General features: G+C 39.1%; 1 protein-coding gene across 1 annotated transcript in view; it reads right to left on the minus strand.

Moving 5' to 3' along the window:
• Positions 1-24100, minus strand: part of LOC113507727 (vacuolar protein sorting-associated protein 13) — a 42506-nt gene that overhangs the window by 11635 nt on the left and 6771 nt on the right. The window contains exons 4-45 of the mRNA XM_026890670.1: positions 23600-23823; positions 22687-22825; positions 21530-21728; positions 20783-21068; positions 20491-20605; positions 19871-20105; positions 19338-19471; positions 18897-19020; positions 18608-18760; positions 18352-18526; positions 17893-18089; positions 17548-17617; positions 16923-17073; positions 16138-16445; positions 15767-15904; positions 15524-15626; positions 14971-15203; positions 14346-14501; positions 13805-14044; positions 13275-13490; positions 12580-12864; positions 12012-12181; positions 11510-11634; positions 9359-9519; positions 8986-9129; positions 8435-8563; positions 8257-8401; positions 7864-8010; positions 7480-7673; positions 6985-7122; positions 6475-6624; positions 6103-6183; positions 5890-6026; positions 5622-5730; positions 4248-4445; positions 3551-3707; positions 3191-3309; positions 2698-2922; positions 2238-2453; positions 1583-1624; positions 460-663; positions 159-296 (exon numbers count right to left, since the gene is read on the minus strand). Coding sequence (XP_026746471.1) covers positions 159-296; positions 460-663; positions 1583-1624; positions 2238-2453; positions 2698-2922; positions 3191-3309; positions 3551-3707; positions 4248-4445; positions 5622-5730; positions 5890-6026; positions 6103-6183; positions 6475-6624; positions 6985-7122; positions 7480-7673; positions 7864-8010; positions 8257-8401; positions 8435-8563; positions 8986-9129; positions 9359-9519; positions 11510-11634; positions 12012-12181; positions 12580-12864; positions 13275-13490; positions 13805-14044; positions 14346-14501; positions 14971-15203; positions 15524-15626; positions 15767-15904; positions 16138-16445; positions 16923-17073; positions 17548-17617; positions 17893-18089; positions 18352-18526; positions 18608-18760; positions 18897-19020; positions 19338-19471; positions 19871-20105; positions 20491-20605; positions 20783-21068; positions 21530-21728; positions 22687-22825; positions 23600-23823 — 7010 coding nt within the window. The remainder of the gene's footprint in view (positions 1-158; positions 297-459; positions 664-1582; positions 1625-2237; positions 2454-2697; positions 2923-3190; positions 3310-3550; positions 3708-4247; positions 4446-5621; positions 5731-5889; positions 6027-6102; positions 6184-6474; positions 6625-6984; positions 7123-7479; positions 7674-7863; positions 8011-8256; positions 8402-8434; positions 8564-8985; positions 9130-9358; positions 9520-11509; positions 11635-12011; positions 12182-12579; positions 12865-13274; positions 13491-13804; positions 14045-14345; positions 14502-14970; positions 15204-15523; positions 15627-15766; positions 15905-16137; positions 16446-16922; positions 17074-17547; positions 17618-17892; positions 18090-18351; positions 18527-18607; positions 18761-18896; positions 19021-19337; positions 19472-19870; positions 20106-20490; positions 20606-20782; positions 21069-21529; positions 21729-22686; positions 22826-23599; positions 23824-24100) is intronic.

A 24100-nucleotide genomic window follows, 5' to 3' on the forward strand; every position in this document is an offset into this window, starting at 1 on the left:
CTTGGATGCGAGCTTATCCCATTTTGTTATGTTTATATATCTTCTTAATCTGATAGTATAAATAAACTTTTGTTGCTCAGTCTCAGAAAGTAGGTAGCGAAGTAGTAACGTCAGATGGAAATGTAATAATAATACTCAATTGCAAAGCTGTATATTACCGTTTGCCAAGGATCACCAGATCTGTGCAATTCCTGGTACTGTATATCGAAGGGCGCCTCGTTTATGATCAGGAAGAACGGCGTGAATATCACCATCTTTGTCAAGCTGTTGAACATCAGCTGATTTGTTACTGCCACCTACAACAAAATAGACATGACTATATAATATTGTCGTTAATACTTTCAGCGTATTCTTGTACGAGACGAACTTAGTAGAGAAAACACATTAGATTTAATATGGATTAAAGAGAAAATGATTACCAGCAAAACATCTTAAGTAAAATCGGTTATAATGTGTTACCTGGTAGGTCCTGCCCTCATGTTTGCATATCACGACGCCGGAACTGCCCGGCACGTCCAGAGAGAACTTGTCCGACCACTCGCCGAACTCCACGCGAATCGCCGCCTTCTTCTTACCAAAGAAGTTCTTAGCTCTGAACGAGAACAATATCGGCTCCTTGTAATCCTTAGGATGGAATATCACATTGCCAGTCTCATCAACGTTCTGAAAAATAAAATATTATCCTAAAGATTCATACAGATGTGTTGTTGTGCAATTAGTTGCGTGTGCTTTGTAAATTTAAGTTTTGCTCTCATTGCTGTCCCGACCAACAAAGCTTGCTTACCGCAACCACGAAGCTAAATAAAAATAATTTAATAAGTAAAAAAATTGGGTGACAATGAAACTCGTATTAAATATTCATGCGATACAATCATGCAAAGTAACCACAGCCACGTCTACTGGGTACGCTATAGATACTTACATGACATGATACACGCTACTATAAGGCTAAATAAAAATAAAATACAGTAGGGTCATGGTCTTCCACTGTTTAAAGCCACAATGTGTGCATTTCGTCAACAACATTAGAAAGTTACATACGGAACCCAAGTTGACAGCGTCGAGCTTCGACCTGTATTAAATATTTGCGACATTATACTGTAACCCAACCACACAACACGGGACATAGACTGTTACCATAACCTCATCGGGTGCGCAGTGGAATAGCAACATAATATAATTAATTATCTCATAAAATTATGTGCAAAAATTATGTTTGCACTTACCGGCAAACATGAAGTATGGCGTCTAATAAATTTACTGCAACGGGAATGTTTAATCTGTAATTTATATAAAACAGGTAACCCGATACAAAAATTGTGCAATTAATAGTTATTCTTATAAGTATCAACATCGAGACGGTTCTTAAAACTTGGATTAGGCTATGACCCCACTGAGAAACGCATGCTATACAACAATACAAGGCAATGATCATAAAATATTGAAACCAAAAAATCCTAAAACTATACGCTTTGAGATGTAGCTGGTTAGACTTAGGAAGCGTTAACTGACCGAAACGAGGATTAAATAAATGAAAAGAAAACAACTAGGGTATATTCACAGTTGATCATCTCAAAGATACCTTGTTGGGAGTGCTGGAGTCTTTTTCTGGTTTCTTTGATTTCTGTAACCACGGAATGTATTTATGGCCAATCTGATTTATATTACTAATCCAAGTACGAATGAGCGACATTACTGATAATGCTACGATTAATTTATGACTGGACAAGACACACACGGTTAGTATATACTATAATAGATAACTACTTACTTCAGGTATATATTTAATGTCTCATAGAATACAGGAAATATACAGATTAGTTGGTATCTACTGCGGAGCTTTCAAATGTAATTTTTACGTGAAAGATCTGGCTTTATAGTCAAGATATTACCTACATGAATTTCAAATATATAGCACCTTATACAGTCATTATTTAGACAACATGAATAAAAAAATAACTTCTTTAACGTGTTCTGTCAATTTTCTCGAAACAAACTTTACAACGAATCAAAAGAATTTGATAAAATTACCATGTTTAGGCAACCTTTAAGAGCCGAAAAAAGTATTACAAATCCAAAATATGTTCAAAACCAGAGCATTTCAAACCCAAATAAATTTAGTAAATCCTAAAAAAGTTAATAAATATATCAAAAATGCAGCCAATACAAGTCGATCCGTAAACACAGAACACATTAAGATAAAATTCGTGAAAGAAAATCGTGTATTTTCGACTCACCCTGTAGCATAAAGTGAATCCAGTCTTGTTGAGCATCCAGAACGGACAATAGAGTGACAGGACCTGAGTCCCCTCCATGTCCACGCTATGCATACCGAGGTCTAAGGTCATAACTGCAGGACTGTCGTGCGACTCGAAGGACCATACAGAAAGCTCTGTTTCCGAGTCCGGCAAGTTCTTTGTGCAAACCCAACATTTGTCTAGGTAGTTTTGAATCTGAAATTTTGAATGTGTTATGGTCATTTCTTCCTGAATACTACTTCGGAAACAAAAATTTAATTTGCTTGCCATCACTCTCATCAATGGAACGTGACTCTTAAGTTAGTAATTTCCATTATTTTTGTTTTTATATTATTCTATGCTAAAACCAAGCTCGGTAGTAATTGTTTCGTTAAATATCTTGTTACATCTGCTACAACGAAAACAATGATTAACTGCATTTATAAACATCATCCCTTACCATAATAACTATAGATGCTTTATTCGGTGCTAAATGCGACAGATGGAACATCTCTCCGGGCTTGAACACCTGTGTCCTTTGCAAGCCCAGCTGTGAGACCACGATATCCACTGGCAGACAGTTCTGCAGCTTGACTGCCGGCTTTAGCACTATGTCGTAGCAGGATGACGCGAATGTATGGCGGTTCGAATGCTCGTAGAATACTTGCTCCATGGTACCGACGGCCTATAATGGTGAAAATGTTAATATACATTTCTATGATTTGCATCTAAAAAAAACGATCACGCATTGAATAAATTTAACCCTTTTGTGGGCGTTTTAGAAACATTGAAATCACCTGCACAGAGAAAAAAGGAATAAAAGAGAAAATAAGCGTTCGTGCGTTCGAACCCGCGGCACGTTACACACAAGGCGTTTAGTCCAGGTACCTCCTATTTAATGGATTAAATAATTGTCAGTGCTTAAGGATTAATTGAAAAGGGATTCGTCTTACCTTAATGTAGAACTTTTCGCCACTGTTTTTGTTTTTAGAGTCACATTGAAGTAGTTTAGTTATTCTTGGTTCTTGTTGAAGTTCACGCCATACGTACGGCGACACCGATACAGTGAAGCCTGTAACAAATTACGGAGAAAATTACGTCATAAAAGGTATTCTTTTTACTGAGAAATAAAATATATCACGTTGAAACGAATTGATTGATTGCTTAAAGCATTGCCTAATTAGCCAAAAAAAAAATGCAAAGCATTTCGATGGGAAATTTATAGCTTTTCCAATAATCAATAATAACATTCTTCTGTTTTTTTCGGTCAATAGATTTACACAGAGCGGTATACAGCACTTAGTTCTCTATACCTTCGACGGAGAAGAATATCTCAGCAGTGGGCGTGTGTACAGCCTGCAGCGGCAGTCGCAGTACGTCGTTAGGCTTGACGTCGCCCAGCAGACGCACCTCGTTGCCGCTCAGCGTCATGTAGTACACCGCCACCGGGTGAGACAGCGCGTTCGTCACCTGGTACACGATTAACACGTTATGTTACTGTTCTCTTGAATGATTGGCAGAGATGTCTAATTTTGAAAATTAAAGCGACAAAGAACGTTTTGAGACACAATGGTCGAAATAATAAGTGCCCAATATTAACTGCCCCAATTCAAACGGAATACAAATCTACAATACAATTCCACCCAAAGGTTGTCTGGAAGAGATTTTTTTTTCCCGATAAAACCGCCTTTTGTAGTCATCATATTTGTGTGTATTGTCTTAATTTGTTTTTCCTTATGCTGCAAAAAATGGTATTTATTCCATTATATTCTATTCCAACACAGGTATGTGTACATTACACGATCCAGAGCTTGACTTTTCATTTTATTATGTCTAATTATTAAGGTTATTGTTTTCTTTTCTTAGACTTTTAAACTTCAAGGCTTTAGTCACCAATGATTAAAGACAGATGAACTTTTTATGACTTAATTGCCAATATGCCGACTATTTCGAGTCACATAAAGTTGAGTGCTAATGTGTGTCTATCAGCTACTGGTGTGTAACGCTCGCCTGCAGCACGGAGCGCAGGTAGATGTGCAGCGCGGCGTCGTGCATGACGACGTCGGAGATGAGGCCGCGCGGCTCGGCCGCCGCCACGTGCGGGACGCTCTTGTCGGGCGCCGCGCCCGCCAGCCGCCGCCCCAGCGTGAAGTAGCGCTTGTCCGCGCGCTCCACCGGGATCTGAACCTCGTCGTCGATCTCCACGATCTGCGGGGAAGGGCGGCTTACAATAACGAACAAGACTGCAGGCACCATACGTCAAAGTATACTGAATAAATTAGCTACGATGAATCGAGAAATCCATAATTTTTGATAGTTTTGAAAAAATATATAAAGTTTTAAAAAAACATATAAAAACCACGAAAAACCCAAGAGGTTAAAATCGTCTACAATGTACATAACTACTTTATGTTGCAAGGAGTTTCAGCCAAAACAAAATTTACAACTTATTTACCATTTTATAATTGATTGAAACGCTGAAACGCGAAATCTAAAGTGAAAGTAAGAATATAAATAATTTGTATCATTTATTATGTGTTTAGAATAAAGCATAAAATAATCACTTTCATTTGACCGTACACTCCATAATGGTTTCTCCCATATCCTTCTATTTTTAATTTCTTGTTTCCATTCTGATTTATTTTTTTAAAGCGCATCCTTAAAGATTATTTCCTAGTCGAAATTCATTTCGTTCATAATAATACCGAAATGCCTCCACTGCAGAGAAAATGTTATGACAACGACACGCATACGTTCATCGAACGCCTAGGCTGGACAAACGCTAGTGTGAAGGCTGCCTAAAGTAACAGAAATCAAGTCAAAACGAAACGTCACATTTCATTTTGGCAGTTCGGAATAAGACGACGGTCGGATCAAACTGAGTGAATTCACAAGGAATGCATTATTTATAAATAGTTATAGATGTTAGTATAAGTTAGGATAAGCACATTTATCGCATTGGGGAAAACCTGTAATGGTAGATGTAAGATGAATAAATAAATAAAGAAGGATGTTAGCCAGCGCCCAATCCCAAAATAAGATTTCAATGCTGTACTTCATTAAAATCTATTTACATAAAAATGAAACAACAAAATCCATTACTTATGTCAATTAAAAACATTAATGAGTTAATTCAACATAAAACAATTATTTTATCTGGCTATGTAACCTCCTTGCATAAAACAAAATGGCGGATCCGGAAAAGCAACAATCAGTTATTGTAATTTAATTAATTTTAAACCTGGCCTTATTTACACCTGATCTTATCACCAAAAAATTATAAAAAATATTTTAATTTTTTTGACAGCTACGACATTATGGGACGCTTTTAAAACCCTTGACCTAAAAATCTGCCATGGCTTTTTGTTAAGGATGAAGACTTACCTTAACATTAAGCTTGAGCGGTGGCGGCGGTTCGTTCAGTTTCATGAGATTTAGACCGCCATGTTTGAGTTGCAAGGGGACACACGCACCTGGCTCTAGCACTACCTCCCTAAGGAAATATAACACAATACAATAAGTCAATCATGACGCAACAATTAATTTGTTAAAATCTTTATAAAACAAAAATTCTATTTCATTTTGAACTTAAAGCCGACGACGCAAAGTTGCCTAACTTAAACCAATATTAAAATACATGCAAATATATTACCTGTAGTCAGAACAGACATATTCATCTGTGAGGCAGACCGCGAAGTCGTGGTTGTCCATCAACATGAGCTTGGCAGTGAGACCGGTCGCGTTGTGCAACACATACGGGGCGCCGAAATATTTCTTCTTTTGTGACTTCTAAAAAATACATCGTGTTTAAAAGCCGTATTTTAAAATATTGAAACTTTTTACTATAAAGTTTTCAAACACTTACGTCATCAGCCTTAGCTTTGGTGACAACAGAGGTCTCGTCTGCGACAGCCGCTGAGAACGAGTTTCCTAGTTGTGTCAACACCTGAAACGTATACGAATTTTACAAAACATTTAATTTATCTTCCCGCCGTCCAATTGTATTGCAACTGTATTTACTGTAACAAGCAGCACAATATGAGTTTTAATTCGAATTTCAAGGCAGCATTAAATGGGACATCCTATATAATGATTAAATCCTCTTAAGTATGATTTAAAATAGCTGAACTCTTAAAACAAGCCTCAAGGCAGTATTATTACACTTGTGAACACCACTCTACAGTATGCCTCTGTACAGTATGCCTCTGTTCCACAAGTAAATCAGTAGGTCACAGACCTCCATGCCGGTCCGCGTGATGGTGATCTCGAGCGGCTCGCTGCTGGACAGCGTGACGGTCATGTTGGCCTGGCGCTGCGCCACGGACTGCACGTTGGCGGCCTCGTCCGACAGGTCGATGGACAGCGTCTCGCGGGGCCGCATCACCACCTGGTAAGGGAGGAACTGGTAAATTAACACAGATACGAGCCAACAAAAGCTAGAAGAAAAGAAGGCGCTAGTGTACTATATTTTTTTTCGAAAAAATAACTTTATGTTTCCCAAAACACCTTGATAGTGTACAAACCAAGCAATAACAAGATTCATGCAATTACCACTGCTGTACCTTTATTCTAATTAGCAAAAATAGGTACACAAGTTTCGAAGTTCTTAATTTTTTCAAACTTAGTTTGTGCTATTAGAACAATTTATTTTATCACCCCGACAACTTAAGACGTAAAATTACAAATGAATACTCTCACTACAATAATCAACCATAATATCTTATGTATAGTGCTCATTTTCCATTACCTCCATCTTGAGCTCCCACGGCACGTGCTTGTACTGGTAGTCCTTCAGCACTTCGACGGGCTCGATGAGCGGCTCCCACACCGCGCGGGCGATGTTGTAATACGAGACCTGCATCGCCCACGTCGACTCCAAGTAGAACTGGCGACAATAAGAGGTTGTTTAAGGCTCTATTGCTATTGAATAGGACTCTTGGGACTAATATTTGTAGAAAACGTTCCATTATCATAAATTTTGTAAGCAAAATGGCTAAATCTCCGAAAGCAATTTTCTATTATTTTGTAAAATAGTTTTAATTTTGTAGTGAACTATAACGTCTGTATATGTTGGGTATGATCTGGATAGTCCTTCAAAGGTAATTTATTTTTTCAGAAATCACATATTATTACAATTTCAAAACATAGCTCGAAACTATAATATCCTTTCATCACACAACCTACAGAAATACATATCGAGAAAAATATAACTTAGACATAATTTACAATCTCCAGTACTCACATCTGAGCTCCAATCCCGGACCTGTCCAGTGAGCGAGGCCTGCATGACGAGCACGGGTATGGTCTCGTTACCGATCTCCATCTCCAGCGACGTGATGATGGAGGGGCACGACAACAGGCAGATCTCTCCCACAGGGGGGTTCGCGTTCAACTCTTCAGATGACTCTTCTAACGATAACGCTTCTTCGGCCACATCTGAAAAGGAGACTTGTTTAGAGTGGTCCATGCTTTCAATGAGTAAGCAAAAAACTAAATTAAATATTTTGAGGAAATGCTTCTCTTCAATCAGAACCAATGCATGTTTATTCTGATTATTTTTGGGACTTTCATAAACCATATTTGTGAAGAAAAAACTGTTTAAAAACCATTTGTATAATTTACATACCAGTCTTCAAGAACCAGTAGGCGTTGGGTTTGAACGGCGTTATGGCCCACAAGTTGTCGTAGAATATCGCTTTGCGTTCCTCTTCCTGGTTGTCTTCCTCGCGGCTTGTCATCGTCGCCAATACTCGGTTCAAGAGAGCTATGATTTCTGGTAATGGAAAAACATGTTTTGTTAGATATAAGTTGCTGTGTCTTAAAAAAAAAAATCTGTCAATGGTCACACATAGTTGAGCAATTGCTACTTTTCATGCTGGATATTAGAGATGGTTCACAATACTTTTGTCGAATCGAGCTATAAATGTATCAACAAGCTCGCACCGCTTCTGACCGGTAGTGGTTACAGGTCGTGGGCCGTGCGGGCTAGTCCAAGATCAGAGGCATGTTGCGTGCGTACCGGGCGACACGACGATCTTGATGTCGGTGATGGCGAGGTCGACGTGCATGCCGGAGTCGGGCGGCTGCGACAGCGCCAGCGACAGGTGCGTGGGCGCCAGCAGGTAGCGCGGCGCGCTGAGCGGCGCCATGCTGTGGCGGGGCGCGGCGCCCCCGCGCGCGCCCGCGCCCCCCGCGCCCCCCGCGCCCCCGGCCGCGCCCCAGTCCGCGCCCGCGCCCAGCGTGCGCACCACCATCTGCAGGCCGGAGATGCCGCCGTCCGCCACCATGCGCTCCGCGCTGCGCCGCAGCTTGAAGCGCGCCTCCATCTGCTCACACAGTTAACTTATTTCCTGCAACTCTCTTACTACTCGCACTGCACGTGCTATACATGCCGCACGCACAGACACCAGGCGTTGCTAGTTTACATTTTCAAACACAACGCGTGCAGTGCGAACACAACGGGATCCATACGAAAATTTGCATAATACGAATCCGTACATTTGACGGTGTTTCTCTAATTTATTATCCATGTATTATACAAAACAATCTTCCCTTTTAATCATTCTTTTAGAAAAAAAAAACATTTTCGAGATTTAAACTTCAATAAAGACACACAAACAGCGGGAGTGACTTCAATTTGTAATATCTAGAGATCTATTAAATAACAGGAAACTCAACAAATCATCACGAAACAGCACAATAAATTAAAAAAAAAATCAAGATTTAAAAATTAAACAAGTGTACTTACGTTCAACACCAAAGCATCGCACTCCTTGTCTTCAAGTGACTCCACAAGGAAGATGTCTGGCTGCTCGATTTTGACGTTGATCGTCATCATGGATAACTTCGCCTGCTCCAAAGCTACTGATGACGCAGCTGTTGACCTTCTCTGCTGAAACAATATGCGTTGTATAAACGTACATCACCATAAACCTGTCCAATATTGGAAAAAATATGTCAATAAAAGCTTATCGTGGTATTTTAAGAGACGGTCTGCTTATTGGTTTGAAATTAATATAAGGTACACAACGATATCCTATCCTATTAACCTTTGGGCTAAAATATTGGTAACGGTATCAAAATTGTTTCATTTTATTAACTGTCAATGCTACATAACTCACCGCAAGATTTTCAACAGATCTGTCTTGAAAAGATTTGACGACTTTCGTATCCTCCTTCAGCGCAGGCGTCGCTTCCGATAGCCCAGTGGTCATGAACTCGGCGATCTTGTTCAAGAAGTCCATAGCCAATATCAGGTCGAAACTGAATATCCTTATGTCAACTGCAAACATAATTTAAATGTGAGTAATAGGGCTTCCATCCCGGGAGACTCGGTCTCGAAAATTCCGAGTCTCGACGATTTTGTCGTGTTATCGAGACTCGAGACCTCAACTCTAGTTTTCGAGACTTACGAGACTTAGTTATATAAAATAATCTGCAAAAAATAATCTTCTACACCACCATTATTTATATCTATACTAATATAATAAAGCTGAAGAGTTTGTTATTTTGTTTGTATGCCAGCGCTTATCTCAGGAACTGGTTCAAATTGAACTTGAGAAAAATCTTTTTGTGTTCAATAGAACATTAATCGAGGAAGGTTTTAGGCTATATAACATTACGCTGCAACTAATAGGAGCGAAGATACAATGCAAAATGTGGCAAAAACATTAATATTCTACATCGAAATATTAATCTTCGAGGGCTTTCGTTCGAAAAATCCTAACTTACATCTTCTAACCACGCGGACGAAGTCGCAGGAAACAGCTAGTAACTAATAAATTGATAGCAAGACGAGATGGTCCAGTTTAGCTGAAATGCTGGAAGATTTTCTTAAATTAAAAATATGCGTTCGGAAGGTTTTGATAGGTGTAGGGTCTGGCATAGAGAGTTCACCGAATCAGAATCACTACATATTATAAAACAGAAGCGCCTTTTCTTTCCCTGTTTCCCCTTGACTACTTAAATCTTTGAAACTACTTGACGGATATTGATGCGGTTTTTTTAATAGCTAAAGTAATTCATGAGCATGGATTTAAGTTTAATCTATGCATAATTTAGTAGAGGAACATAGTCAATTTTAGAGGTTTCAAAAGTATTAACTATTTTTTTACGCTTTCACTGCAAACGCTGGCTTAACCGCACGCATCAAAATAATGTTCTTCAATATTGTATACTATAAAGAGATCTACAAAAAAGTCCTCGAGAGAATATCTCTATCTTTTACGGTTCGCTCACAATAATTCTTTCGCAACAATTTTATTTTGCACTTTCATTGCAAATACTTTCTTAACACCAAGAGCTAAACCAAAGTAATATTCTACAATATTGTACAGCAAAAAAGATTTACAAAAAACTCTCAGACATCATATGTCTATCTTTTAAAATTGACTCACAATAACCAGAAATTCTGTAGCGTATATTAGCATTGCTCCCGTTCGAAGCCGGGGCGGGTCGCTAGTATAGTATACTTGAGGCAATTTCATATTCACTGAGTATCTTAAAAGTCACATTAACATTTAAATCAGTGCTATAATTATTTGTTATCAATCCCCCCTACCAGCGTCGAAGCAGAGAGAGATTTTTCTAATGCAATGAACACTGAGCCTTGAGTAGGTTACTTATTTTTCGAAGTCTCGAAAGTCTCGTTTCTCCCGGGAACCCCGGGACTGGACAGAGTCTCGATTTTTTTTCCCGGGACTCGAAAATGTATCGAGACTGAAAGCCTTAGTGAGTAACTTAAATGTCAAGACCAGTAATCTAGAGTTGCACGGAGTGTGTAAATCATCCCGTAACTCTGGCTCAGGCAGTAGCAGGGCGTTTTTAGTCGGTTGCGAATCCAGGTTATGCATGAACAATTATATTGAGAGACTCATACAGAAATAATTTATCAGCAATTTTTCAGAATAATCATCACTAAAATCAGTAATTTGTGATAAAAGGGCGCTTTTCCCAATAAAGTCAAGTGGAGCGAACAAGAGCGGATAAAAGCGTTATTGAGTGGATCGAACACTGGTACTTTGTCCAAAGACTACTGATATAAATTTCCAATTAACTCTATATAACGCGCTGTCGTCAGCGACGTTAACATAACATAGATATAAGGTAATAGTTTTTATAATCAATCAACGGGCGTTACTGCCCCACAAATACTATGGACAATGAGTAATTTTTAAAAAAGTATTTCTATTCTATATTTATGAACCCTAAAATTGATTGATGTAAGGGTCAACTTAAAGTATAAATCTGCTTTATTTAGAACTAGCACTTACTGAAGGTATCATTATTCTTGACGGTGTAAGTGATGTCGATCATGCTCCGTATCTTGTCTTCAGTCTCCATGACGAAATCGGTAGAAGTCGCTTCCGATTTACTATTACGACGTCGTTGTAAATACCTAAACAAGCGAAAATTTAATTTAAGAATCAAACTTGTGCATTGCTACAGGAAAATGACCTGACTATGACTTCCTGCTGTGATTGACATTGTATTTTATATCACGGATAGCTGAGTGGTTAAGACCACCACGCCAAACCTACTCTGCGCAACGTGACGCTAGTTCAATCCCCGCGTTGGACAAACGTTTGTGTGATTCACGACGGTTGTCTTGAGTCTCGGCGTCCTTGGCGCGGTAGTTGACTTTTTTATTAAAAAAATATTACAATAAGATATAGATTAGTCAATGGCAAACACAGCATAAAATACGGCCATTATCAACAGGACCGGGATGGCTCTTTGGGGGAGGCTGAGATGAGAGAACAGTTTTTCACTAACCTAGTGATCTTATTAGGCCCGCGGCCTGGCCTGGTGTCGTCCAGCGTGCAGTCCACCAGCAGGACGGAGGTCTGCATGGAGTTGTCGGACAGCATGCGGCCCTTCACGGACAGCAGCGCCAGGCAGAAGCGCGCCAGCTCCACGTCCTTCACGAACATCGTCTCCTCCGACTGCGGGGACAAGGGACTATTATGCACTGCCTTGATAAAATATGAAAGTGAGGTGTTTGGTTAAATGTAGGATGATTGCGAAATTCAATATATTTACTCAATCTTTTGCATAGCTGTTAAAGTAGCATTCCGTGTCGCGAAAATTTGGCGATTTTACAAATATTTGCATAAGTTACATTAATCAAGTTAAAGCAAACGCAAAAACTGCCTACAACAGGCTGAGCCTGGAGCTGGGCCACACCTTTCTGACGTGGATTTATAATTATATATTTAATATTTAACGAAGGTCAACTTCAGCTGATGATCAAGGAGTCCGGTTGGGTCCGAAACTAGTCAGGCAATCCCGATTAATACTCGTGAAAAAATTCATTGTTAACTAAATAATTATAGACACTTACTACACTTACAGCGCTAGTACTAGTAGTATTGAGAAGATCGATGACGAAGCTGTCCATGGTGAACGAGAACTTGATGGTAGTCCTGGGTTTCTTCAGCTCCTTGGAGGATATGACGGCGGACACCGACTTGCTCTGGCTCTTGCTAATCTGACTCTTCACCGTAGACTTGGACGTGGTCTTCGGAATACTTGACCCGTGTTTTTCATCAACCTTCTTCTGACCCTCTTGTAAGTTTTGATTGAGAATCTTCATGATGCTCTTGTAGTCGCTGTGGCCTATAGTGATCTGAAATTTGATGTGATTTTAATATCACGTGATGATGAGTTTCTTAGTTATACTCATTACATAAGGCAGCTAGTTCAGCATAGAATTAAAAAAAAACTAGATAACTATACCTGGTTAAGTATATTGACACAACTTAGACTTGCGTCTGTTGTATATTGTACCATAAACTGATATTAAAACCTATTGGATAAAATTTATAGCTAATATCTTATCGTCACTCTGTAACCAGTACTAGAGTAAAATATTTTACATTTAAGAAACAAGTCAATTATTTTAATCCACGCACATCGAGCAAGGAACTACATATACGGAGACTTTCAAATTCAAAGGCAATTTAAAATTAAAAAGCAAAATAGTGTACAATTAAAACTATTAGCAATAACACCAATAGTTAGTTGAACACAACTCACAGCAATAGTCTTCATCCGTCCGGAGATATCGAGATCGGGCAGCGTGGAGTACCAGAGCGACAGACTGCGCTTGACGAACAGCTTGAAGCTGGTCGGCCGCAGCAGCTTCCTCTCGTGCACCGTCACCTGGTAGTCCTGCTCCAGCTTCACGCACGACACCTTCATGTCTTCCAGCTCTAGCGTTATCTCGTCTACTGTCACTTTGCTGCTTGCACTCTGGGAAAACGTGGCTCTGTTAGTTTATAATTAAGAAAGTACACAACTACTTTGAGAATAACTGAACTTTAAAGAATTAGAAAGGCATGTTTAGATATACCTTCTCTCTCTATTCTCTAAAAAAATATTTAAAATAGAAGCCTTTAAAACAATGTTTTTAGATGCTTTTAAGATCTAAATTACAATTTAAAACAAATGTTACCGGATTTAGCACCAAATACCATTTTTTGCGGGTAATTGTATTTTATTTTAGCTATCGTACAATAACGACTTAAAAACAAATACGATTAATAGTAATCATGCCATACACTTACAGCGGCAGGTAGGTCGACAAACTTATTGCTCATGGTCATCCGGCCGAGATCGATGAGCATGGCGTTCCTGCTCTTGGAGTTCTCGGGGATGATGATGATGGGCGCGGCCAGGCGCACCTTGAGCGCCAGCTTGGTGGAGTTCTGGTACGCGTTCTGCACGTTGGCGCGGGCCGCGTCCGCCGCCTGGGACGACGCCTCGATGATGGCTTGCTGGGCCGTTTGGAAGTTGTTCAGGAACTCCTGTATGGATCATTTGATATGTTGTAGTACTCTTGTAGTGGAAGTTGCTTTGATAAATGTTATATTCGAATTGAAGAGACAAAATATAAGTTATATCCATATTTTAACCAATGAAATAATATATGTCGTGCTCGATCCTAAAGTGAAACATTTTATAAGCGATCAAAAACAAATAACGAACTAGTTTCTAATCTAGAAACTTCAACCCTTTATGTCAGTCCTGACAAGAATGAATAAAACTCCTTTGCCAAACTAAACCTCGCACACGCTAAGTGCTATACCAGTTAGTCCAGTTACTCACCAGCATGGAATTGACGAACCAGTTGAGGAATATGATCTGCAGACAGTTGACCTGGCAGTCGATGGACATGTTGACGTCACTGACCGTCGGGAACTGCTCCAGGTTGTACATCACTATCTGAACGTTCATCACGTCGCCGCCCAGCACTTTTAGTATCTAGAGACAAATGATTAATTTTATGCAGTATTTCTTTTGTCATACCAAACTACACTTTTATCAAAAATGTAGATCACATTTTGTTGAATAAGCCAAGTAAGATATTTGCACAGAACAGTTAAATTGGTTATTCGACAAAACAGCGTAGAACAACTAGATTAAGGAAGGGACATTAAGGAATTTAATCCTTGTGTCGCGGAGGATTTCACAAACATAAACAGAAATCGAGAAAAACCGTTTTTTACTCTTCAAACGTCACCCCCACCCCCATCCCGACCTCAGATCGCCCGTAAATTATTTTTCCTTTCCTTTTTTATAATATTCCCCTCCTTTTGTAACGGGTTTCATCTTACTATTATTTTTTTGGTTTTAAAAATTATCGACCCTGGTCTATAACTCCAATTCAATTATTTAACACATCATGCTGTAATCAAACTTATCACATAGAAGAACTACAAATTGTACTGACCTCCCGATGTATAGACACGGGATTGAGATCCTCGACCTTGATGGAGGCGATGTTGGCATCGATCTGTGTGTAGGAGGGCTTGAGCACGAGGCCGGCGGCGGCGCCCTGCAGCTGCAGCGTGGCCAGCGGCCGCCGCTCCGACGAGAACACTATCTCCACAGTACCGATCTTCACGGCCACCTTCAGCTGAATGCTCTCGACCTGCTTGTGCTTCGACGGCTTTGATACGCTCACTGTGAAAACAATTTACTTTCAAAGTCGAATTTAAATAAAAAAATCCAATTGTGCGGTTTCACATCGATGTTCCAGTATTAAAATAAAAAAATCATGGATCAGATTTTCTTTTGACAGCATAGTTGTCAATATCGTGGTGACCTATATCGCTCAGCTGAGTTACCTATCCATACAGTGATATTTTAAATGTTTAAACTTCAAATGTTCTGTATAATTTTGTAAGCTAGATAATTTCTTCACATTACCATTTACTAAGCGAAAGACGGCTAGATTCTAAAAGAATAAACTGTAGAATCCAGCTTGCACAATATTTACGTACCTTTAGATTTAGCGATGTTGAACTCCTCGTCCTCCACAATAGTCTCTAACGGACCAGCGTTAGCCGTCCGATCCACCGTGCTTTGTATATCTTGTAAACGTGTCTGAAACACACATCATTATTTGAAACTAATTCGGTAGGCAGCAAAATCGACCAATGACATTAACTTAAGCCTTATTTCGAAATATTATTATTTTTGAAAATCACAAATACCATCAACAAAAAAGAAGCTTTAAAATGTACCTGATATTCATTGACGATGACTAAGATCTCGTTCAAGGCCTCCAAATGCAGCAGTATCCTCAAATTAGTGAAGTCCAACGTTATCATCTGTTCTACAGATCCATAGTGACTTCTAAACTCGGGGCACTTCTTGTCAACCTAGAACAAACACATACAAACTTTAAGGACTCCAGACGAGACTGGTTGTGTGAAAGTTAGATTTTATTATCATCTTTATCTAGTCTCTTTAGCTAAGATTTTTGATTATCTTCTTCGCATTAATGAGTTTTGTTTTTATGTATTTTACCACATAATAATGACACAGTAGCGCCAACAAAACTTATGTAGATAATAAAATGATGATAAGTTATAAAACATAATGGACAACTTACATTCTTATAAGCAACAGCGAACAAATACCGTTGCACAGTCTTAGTGTCCGTCGAAATGGATTCAAGCTCTGTTTGTTCGCTGGCGCCTTCCTTGACGCTATCAGTGACATCCATAGTTTCTACCATGTACATGACGCTGTGGCCTGACCTATGGTGTTGTAGGAGCACGGACCCTAGCCGTACGGTAGCCTCTAGAGTGAACGTCTTCTGTACAGCGGTAAGCTCCAGCGATGAGAGAGAGAACACGAGGAACTTGTCGTAGTTTCGAGTAGGGCTTACTGTTTTACGGTTCACGCTGAGAACGAGTTCTGTAAGAAAAACATTTTTTTTTTAAGAAAACGTCTCCTGCATTGACGAATTGAATCCTTGAGTCGCGGGGGTTTCACAAAAAAAAGATCCGGTATGCAGTGGCGTGAAGTTTGTGAATTTGAACATAGTCGTATGGTTGAATGTACATACGTATGCATATGGGTTCTCATAGGACTCGGGCATTGCTTACAACAACCTCGTATTAAGAAAACGATAATTACTTTGGAAACACAAAAAATCGAAAAAACAGGTCTTTGCCAGGATTCGAACCTACGACCTTAGAATTGGCACTAAAATTGTACAAAATCAAGTCGGGTACCGTGATTGGCTGGATTACTTTCGGTCAACCCGACATACCTATTGATTAAAATAACAAAATCTGTTACATGTCTGCATACATTTAATTAAAAGCTCTCCTTACAACAGTTAAAGCTCCCACAAAATATGAAATACTATGAGATAAGGTTGCCACATACCTTTCATAATAAAGAACGCCTCTACTTCAGTCAACTGTACGGAGTGTTCGTCCTTACTCCTCTCCTTGGCACGAGCTGACTCCCGCTTCTGTTTCTCCATCGGATCCAAGTATTTCAACAGCGACAAACTGGATCCTTTCGACTCACTTGGCTACAAAAACATATATCATTCATAATAAAATACTACTGATAATGGACTATTTTGAAAACAAATCGACTGAATACATTTGAATAATCGACTAAATCGAATACACCCTAAACAAATATCGACTAAAATTCGGATGGGCATTACTAATACACAATTGTTTACGTAATAGACATATAACTAAACATGTAGAGAACTAAATTACATTTCTTACGTTTTAACGTACTTTACTGAGTCTAGATACGTATGAAATAAATACAACGAACAATCAAATCTAAGTTTCGTTGTAGAAAAGCTTTACCGCAATCAGTTGCGATTGCTGTGTCTGGACCACAACAGTGTGCGTCGTCTCTAGCACATGGCCGGTCAGAGTGTACGCAAATTTGTAGCAAAATAGCTTTAAATTAAAAATTATAGTATAAATTAATATCTGGGAATTAAGAGGAAAATTATTATTGTTAGGTATTTAGAAATACGAACCTTGAGTTGTGTCGTTTCGTCGGATTTTGGTAAAGGCATGCTTACTAATATTTCGCATAACGTCAGTAACCTGCAAGGAAAATCATTTTTAGTGCTCGTTATATCGATTACATGCTATTTTGTTTAAAATACGTATGCAATTAAATTTGTATTTGAAGAACACTGCAAATCTGCTACCTTTTTAAATTATACGTATAACATGTAACCCTATGAGGTAAATATAGAACATACATAAACATTGAACACAGAAACACATCATTTTAAATTTCACAAAATGTATGTATTAAATTTGTGGGTGCGTAGGTATGTATTGACATTTAAATATTAACATAAATAATGTCTCACCTGTCCTCGGAGGCGCTGATGGCGATCTTCTGCAGTTCGCCTCGAATCTTGATCTTGGGCATGCGCGGGTCGTCCGTGATGAGACACTTGTGTATGTTGATGACGAGGTTGGTGGGCTGCAGCAAGTGGAGCGGCGTCGCCTCCTCGTTGGACGCTATCGCTGACTGCCAGTCCTCGTTCGGGTGGGCGATTACGATCTGTCAATTATTATCATTACATTAAAGAATGAAGTACAAAGCACGTCTACTGTTTCGAGTTTTCGGGCTGTTTCGAGGTGTTACGAAAATTCGAAAACCTCGCAACTTCATAGTTACGACTACATTTTAATGTTGTATCTGTTTTAATAGGATCCCTTAATAAGTATAAACAGCCTCGACCATAACGTCGGTTTTCGTCGCATGAGTTGGACGCTGTAACCTGCCGCTGGCGCTAGTTACAGTTAGTAAGATGTGCCCTGACCTGCATGTCGGTGAGCTCGAGCGCCATCCTGTCGTAGCTGTGGCGCGTGATCTCGCGCAGGATGTCGTCGTCGGCGAGCCCCGCCTTGTACAGGCCGTGCACGTCCAGCGCGGCGGCGCGCGGGGCCGACTTCACGCGGATGGCGCCCAGCTTCACCACCACGCACGACAGGCCTCTGCGGACAACAGACATTACATGTTCAACAATAAATTGTGAACGAACTTTATCATGTTGTTGTATGCACATTGATACTCACTCCTTGTACATTCCTGTCTTTGGCACTATAATGTAGGACGCAGCGATGTCGATATCCACATCTATGAAGGTGTGTTGGTGGACTGCGTACTGCATACCCAACGCGGATTTCTCTTTAAGATCCGACAGTTTGTTCTCTGCTACTGCTTGTAAACTGCAATAATCATCATAATTATGGTTATATATTACGTTATTATTGGGTGTAGTTAAGTGTAATAGGAAGTTTTTCATATTTTCCAATTTAAAACAAACTTATTAATTAATGTGCATTAAGATATAATAATACTTACGTTGACAGAGCCGTAGACTCCGTGGCCGGTTTGAATACGCTGACTATCTCTATGACTGTTTGTGCGTCGTATATTATTTGTAAAGGTCGAGCTAATACTTTTACTCTTTGGTTGCAAGTACCATCTGTAATAAAATTATAACATTAATGGTCGCGAAACGTCCTCGTTTGTTTTATTCAAAACATCGGATTACCAATTATGGATGCGACTAGAATGTTTGTGTAACCCCCGCAACACAAGGATTAAAATTTCTAGGAAGTGGATTCGTTTAAAAAAACTGTTTAAGTGTGTTATTTAAGTAAAAATAGTTGATGCAGGCTTTAAAACCTCTGGACAACAACCATTCTAAAAGAATAATACGCGATCAATACGCGTGAGTAAAGCATTCTTAAACAATTATCAGTCCCACGAAAGTAATAATATTATGTTACAGTCACTTACCTAAGGGATTAGTTTCAAAGACAACATTCAATAGGTTCACATCCTGCGTGACCTCTTTGGAGGTGACGAGTTGTGGGTCGTAGTTGCCTTGCCGCACACCAGATACACTAAATGCTTTCATTTGGACGTCCACCCTGGTAACAAATAATATTGTTTGATAGGTTTAACTTACAATGAATTTCAATTAGATCAAAATAAGTAACTTTGTGAAAAACAAGTAGTTGAATTTGATCTTAATTGATCCAATAAAAGTACACTAAGTCAGAGATAGGCAACACTTAGTGTGTACTCGTTTGTTGCCTTCCGCAATGTGAACTTAGGTGATAGGTACATAAGGTACATTAGTTTTGGAGCAATTAATTAGTATGTAATTTTAATAATTACACCAACGTTTTTGAGAGACTGCGTGATTTTACACAAACAAACAAACATACTAACAGAAAGTGAGTGTATAAAAACGTGAGAATTTAGAATGAAATCATAATATATGTACCAAGCATATACTCCAAATTCTCAGAAGCATTAGCACTCACCTCAAAGCATTAGCACTGGGTCTCTGCTTCATGTCCACCTCGACGTGGTCGACGCAGGCCTTGAGCACCTCCACCTCGTCCTTGACGGACAGCTGCAGCCGGTCCAGCTTGAAGTAGCTCTCCACCGCCACGTACTCGATAGGCAAGTGCAGTGGAGCAGAGTTCTCTTGGTAGTCGATAGCTCGGAACAACTTCTCTTTCTCTTCCGGTGTCATGGCTTTTTCGAATTGTTTTACTAAAATAATAATACAAGGATGAACAACATGTCTTGGAATGGATTTTTTTATCAAACGAAACTGGTTTGCTCTTAATTGTTATTTGGGCTGAGTAAGTTACTAAATTCAGATATTACGTCTACAACAGGAAACTCAGTAAGGAAGATTGTTATATAATAACGCTGTTAGGGACGTTAACTCAGAATTTGTCGTATTTCAAGTTAAAGTTAATGTAGGATCAATTTAGTCTCAATACAAACAGACACCTATATCGAGCAACGAGTTACCGTATCTCTTCGCTGTGGAACCCGTTTCCGAAATTTCCTCAGCATCTAGTTCAAAAGAGTTTTAAGTTACCTTAGCATTAAAACTATAGTTCCTACATTATTAGTGTATAATACTTACTGATAGCAACGTTTTCGGCAGACTCATCGTCTTTGGAAGAGCCTCCCGACCACCAGCCGCTGAACCATCCGCGAGTCTTTTTAGCTTCCTCTTCCATCTTACCTAGCCTATCCACCTATGAAATAAAGTATAGTTTAAAATACAGTGAAAAACATAAAGTTTTTACTGTGTTCTTCTATCTCAAACCATCCTATGCACCTCAATCAACCATTAACCATATTAATTCCTATCATACTAAACAAAAATATGCACTATTTTTCAAGGCATATACAAAACAATAGCTCAAACCAACCTCCATCTCAATTCTCTGTCTGATAACGACCAAGTTGAACAGATCGAGATGTTTCTCAGCGTTGTCCAAGACGCACTGCAGTTCCGAGTTGACCTTCCCCTTGCTGCTGAGCTTGCATTGGTAGGCGCTCGCGTAGTCCTTGCAGAGCTGCCTGTGCTGCAGCATGTGGGTCCAGTCCCAGTTCCTGCGCCGTCTCAGGACTTCTTCTTCCAGTACGCACTTGTAGGCGAACCGCCACCATTCCTTGTAGTGCCGCTTGTACGATGTCAGGTCTGGACGGTATTTTCTGATAGCGAGTTAAGTTATTAAGTAAATTAATAAGGTATGATTGGGTTTTGATGGTTAAAGTAGATTATTTAGTAGTAGTTATATTATAGCGGAGTAATTCAAGACAGAAGGGCACTGTGCAAATTCGACAAAACCTTTTTCTAGCAAGAAGACAACTTAGTGGTATTGATGAATACTTTGCACTTATGTGACAACCGCTGGGTCCCGTTGGATGCAGGTTGCAATGAACCGGCCGCGCTGGAGAAATTATGGAGAGGCCTATGTCCAGCAATGGACTGCTATAGGCTGAGATGATGATGATGTGACAGCCTCAGTACATATATATATAAATTCCATTCGTAACATTCTACATCCACAAAACTGATATATCTTACATACATATTCATGTAAATTAACCCACCTACTTTAAGAACAAAGGTTCAATTCACAATATCCAACCCACCAATTAGCATCAATTACCTGTACGGCGCCTGCTTGCTCATCCTGTCCATGGAGTCGGCCAGTAACATCATGTCTTGGTACTGAGACTTCGTGAGGTTTACCGACAGCTGTTCCATGTGCAGACTTAGAATGACCTTTGGTATACTGAACTTGGGCGAGTCGCCTTCCGGTTTTGGATTCAGTTTTAATTTCGCTGTTGCGTTTATTGGACCCAGGACTGAAAGATAAAAAGAAACACGATTTTATAATTGCTGTCCTCGTGTAACAAAATAATCCTTATATTCCAAAACATAAGGAATAAAATTAATTGTTTCATAAACATCATCATCTAGTCTTTTCCCATTTTGGGATCGGCTTCCAGTCCTCCGGTTGCATACTATCAGAATACAGCTAAGTACCAGTGTTTTAAGACTGGCTGTCAGACTTCCTAGCTTCTACCTATGACGACTGTCATGGATGTATTAATAACATACGGGACCGGGACAATTTAAGGTGCTTTTCAAAACACGGAGGTTCTCCACTCCACGAGCTCCTCTAAAAGTGTTCCATATGCATAATTAAATAATAGGAATAAAGTAATTTATGTATAGTTTTTTTATGTGCACTAGTTAGGTTACACATTACTAGTCACATTTCCAGTAATTGCAATCATGTGTATCAATGAAGTGTTTTTTGTTTAGATAAAGCCTGTCAGGAGTATCGAGTATACACTACATTAATTTCAACCGACAAAGTTTATTTTTATGTAGTTTTAAATATGATTACATAAATTTTGTGTGGGAATTTAATGAAATTATGAGTCAGACTTGCAATGTCGGGTGAATTCGTAATATGCCACACCACATCCTTTGCCAATAAAAAAATTACATCTACTGAAAAACACAACTATTCTCTTATATTCCGTTTGTGTAGTTAAAGATAATTAAAAAAGCCAGACGACAAACGATTACCCAATATGTGTTTTCTATTAACAGTTGTGTGGCAGCGAATCATCCTAGTTAAAAAACAATTGCTTTAACTATTTCACGTAGCTAGATGATCTATGCAAAGTATGGTATTCAGGTGAATCCAGAGAAACCCCTAGGCAGCTATGAAAAAGGTTACGCAGAAGAAGAAAAAAAAATGAACCTTAATTGGAAAAATGTAAGGTATATTTTTCTACGTTATCAACTTACCATAACTATAAAGCTCAGGTTTAGACGTTTTTGTAGCGATTTCTCCTTGTAACTTCTCTTTGATTTGCGGTGGTGCGGATTTGGAGTACAACTCAGTTCCAGGATTCCAGTATATTGCTAAACCTTCCAAATCTAAAATCTGAAAGACATGACAATGAGAGAAACATTTTTCAGAGAGTTTTAACAAAGGATTTATAGTGCAGTAAAGATATTTTCAATTATCCTCGTTTCAGTTCCTTTTTGTGTAAATATTACCTAATACCTAACCAATACCAGTGATTCCAAAGAACGTATTAAACAGCCTTGTATGTAGTTAAATATTGAATAATGTTATTAAAACCGAATCGAAATTACCAAAAAACTATCGTATTCCGTATAACTGCTGTTACCTCAACCCAATTCCGTAAAAACCATAACAACATTGGTAATTGGTGTAACCTTTATAAAAGGGTAAACCTTCAACTTGATAAAAATACATGTCCTTTATGTGAACAACATATTTTTAGAGTGCATTGATAACATGGTCGCGTATACGAACTCATGTGTATCGTTGATTTAGTTAAATATATCGACAACGCTAACATTATGTTAGCGTACTCGATTTATTATGGACTAAGCTGATAAAGGACTAACTAATTAGAATCAATTAGTAGCCAAAATGAAGGCAACTTGTGTGTACATTCCCGATGTATCGAATCAAAATACAACCTTATTACTTTACGGTTCAGCATTCTGCAGAAAATTCAAATCAACGGAAAACAACGGAGACCTTTCTTCTGTCCACACTATGACTTATTTGTCCGTTAATCGGTTATACGTATCTGTCCTCATCATCCATCTCGCTCCATGTAAATCCCGAGTAGATGAAGCCGACGGCTTATTGTCGACTATACGAAATCCAAATACGCCTTACCTTGAAGATCTTAGTAACCGCTTCCTGTATAACAGCTTTCTTCCAGTTCTCGTCGGTGGTGTGCACGGAGAGGTTGTGCAGCGTGATGCCCAGCGAGAAGGGCGCCTTGGGGTTCGTGACGCTGTCCTCGTACCGTATGTGGATGTCCGTGATCTTCAACTGGACATTCTTTATTATCTGAGTCACTAACTTCTCGACGAATGTCTCGTCGAGTTTATTTGTGTCTATAAGTATAAAGAACATATTATGTAGGCAAAATAAAGGCCTCTTTTGAAGCGCTTGACCAAATGAGGTTTAATATTGAGAAAAGAACCCGCAACAGCTACAATTAACTATTTTTAGCATGGGTAGCTTAAGAAAAAATATATATTTAATTGCTACAATCGCTAGTGACGGTGAAAATAGTTCGTTCTATGAATATAAACACGTATGTGTATCTTTCATAACTTATGTCAAAATAAATAAAAAGTTTTTTCGTAGACCGCGTAATACGATCACACT

Source organism: Trichoplusia ni, unplaced genomic scaffold (genome assembly GCF_003590095.1).
Source record: "Trichoplusia ni isolate ovarian cell line Hi5 unplaced genomic scaffold, tn1 tig00003104, whole genome shotgun sequence".
In the NCBI taxonomy this organism is placed as follows: domain Eukaryota; kingdom Metazoa; phylum Arthropoda; class Insecta; order Lepidoptera; family Noctuidae; genus Trichoplusia; species Trichoplusia ni.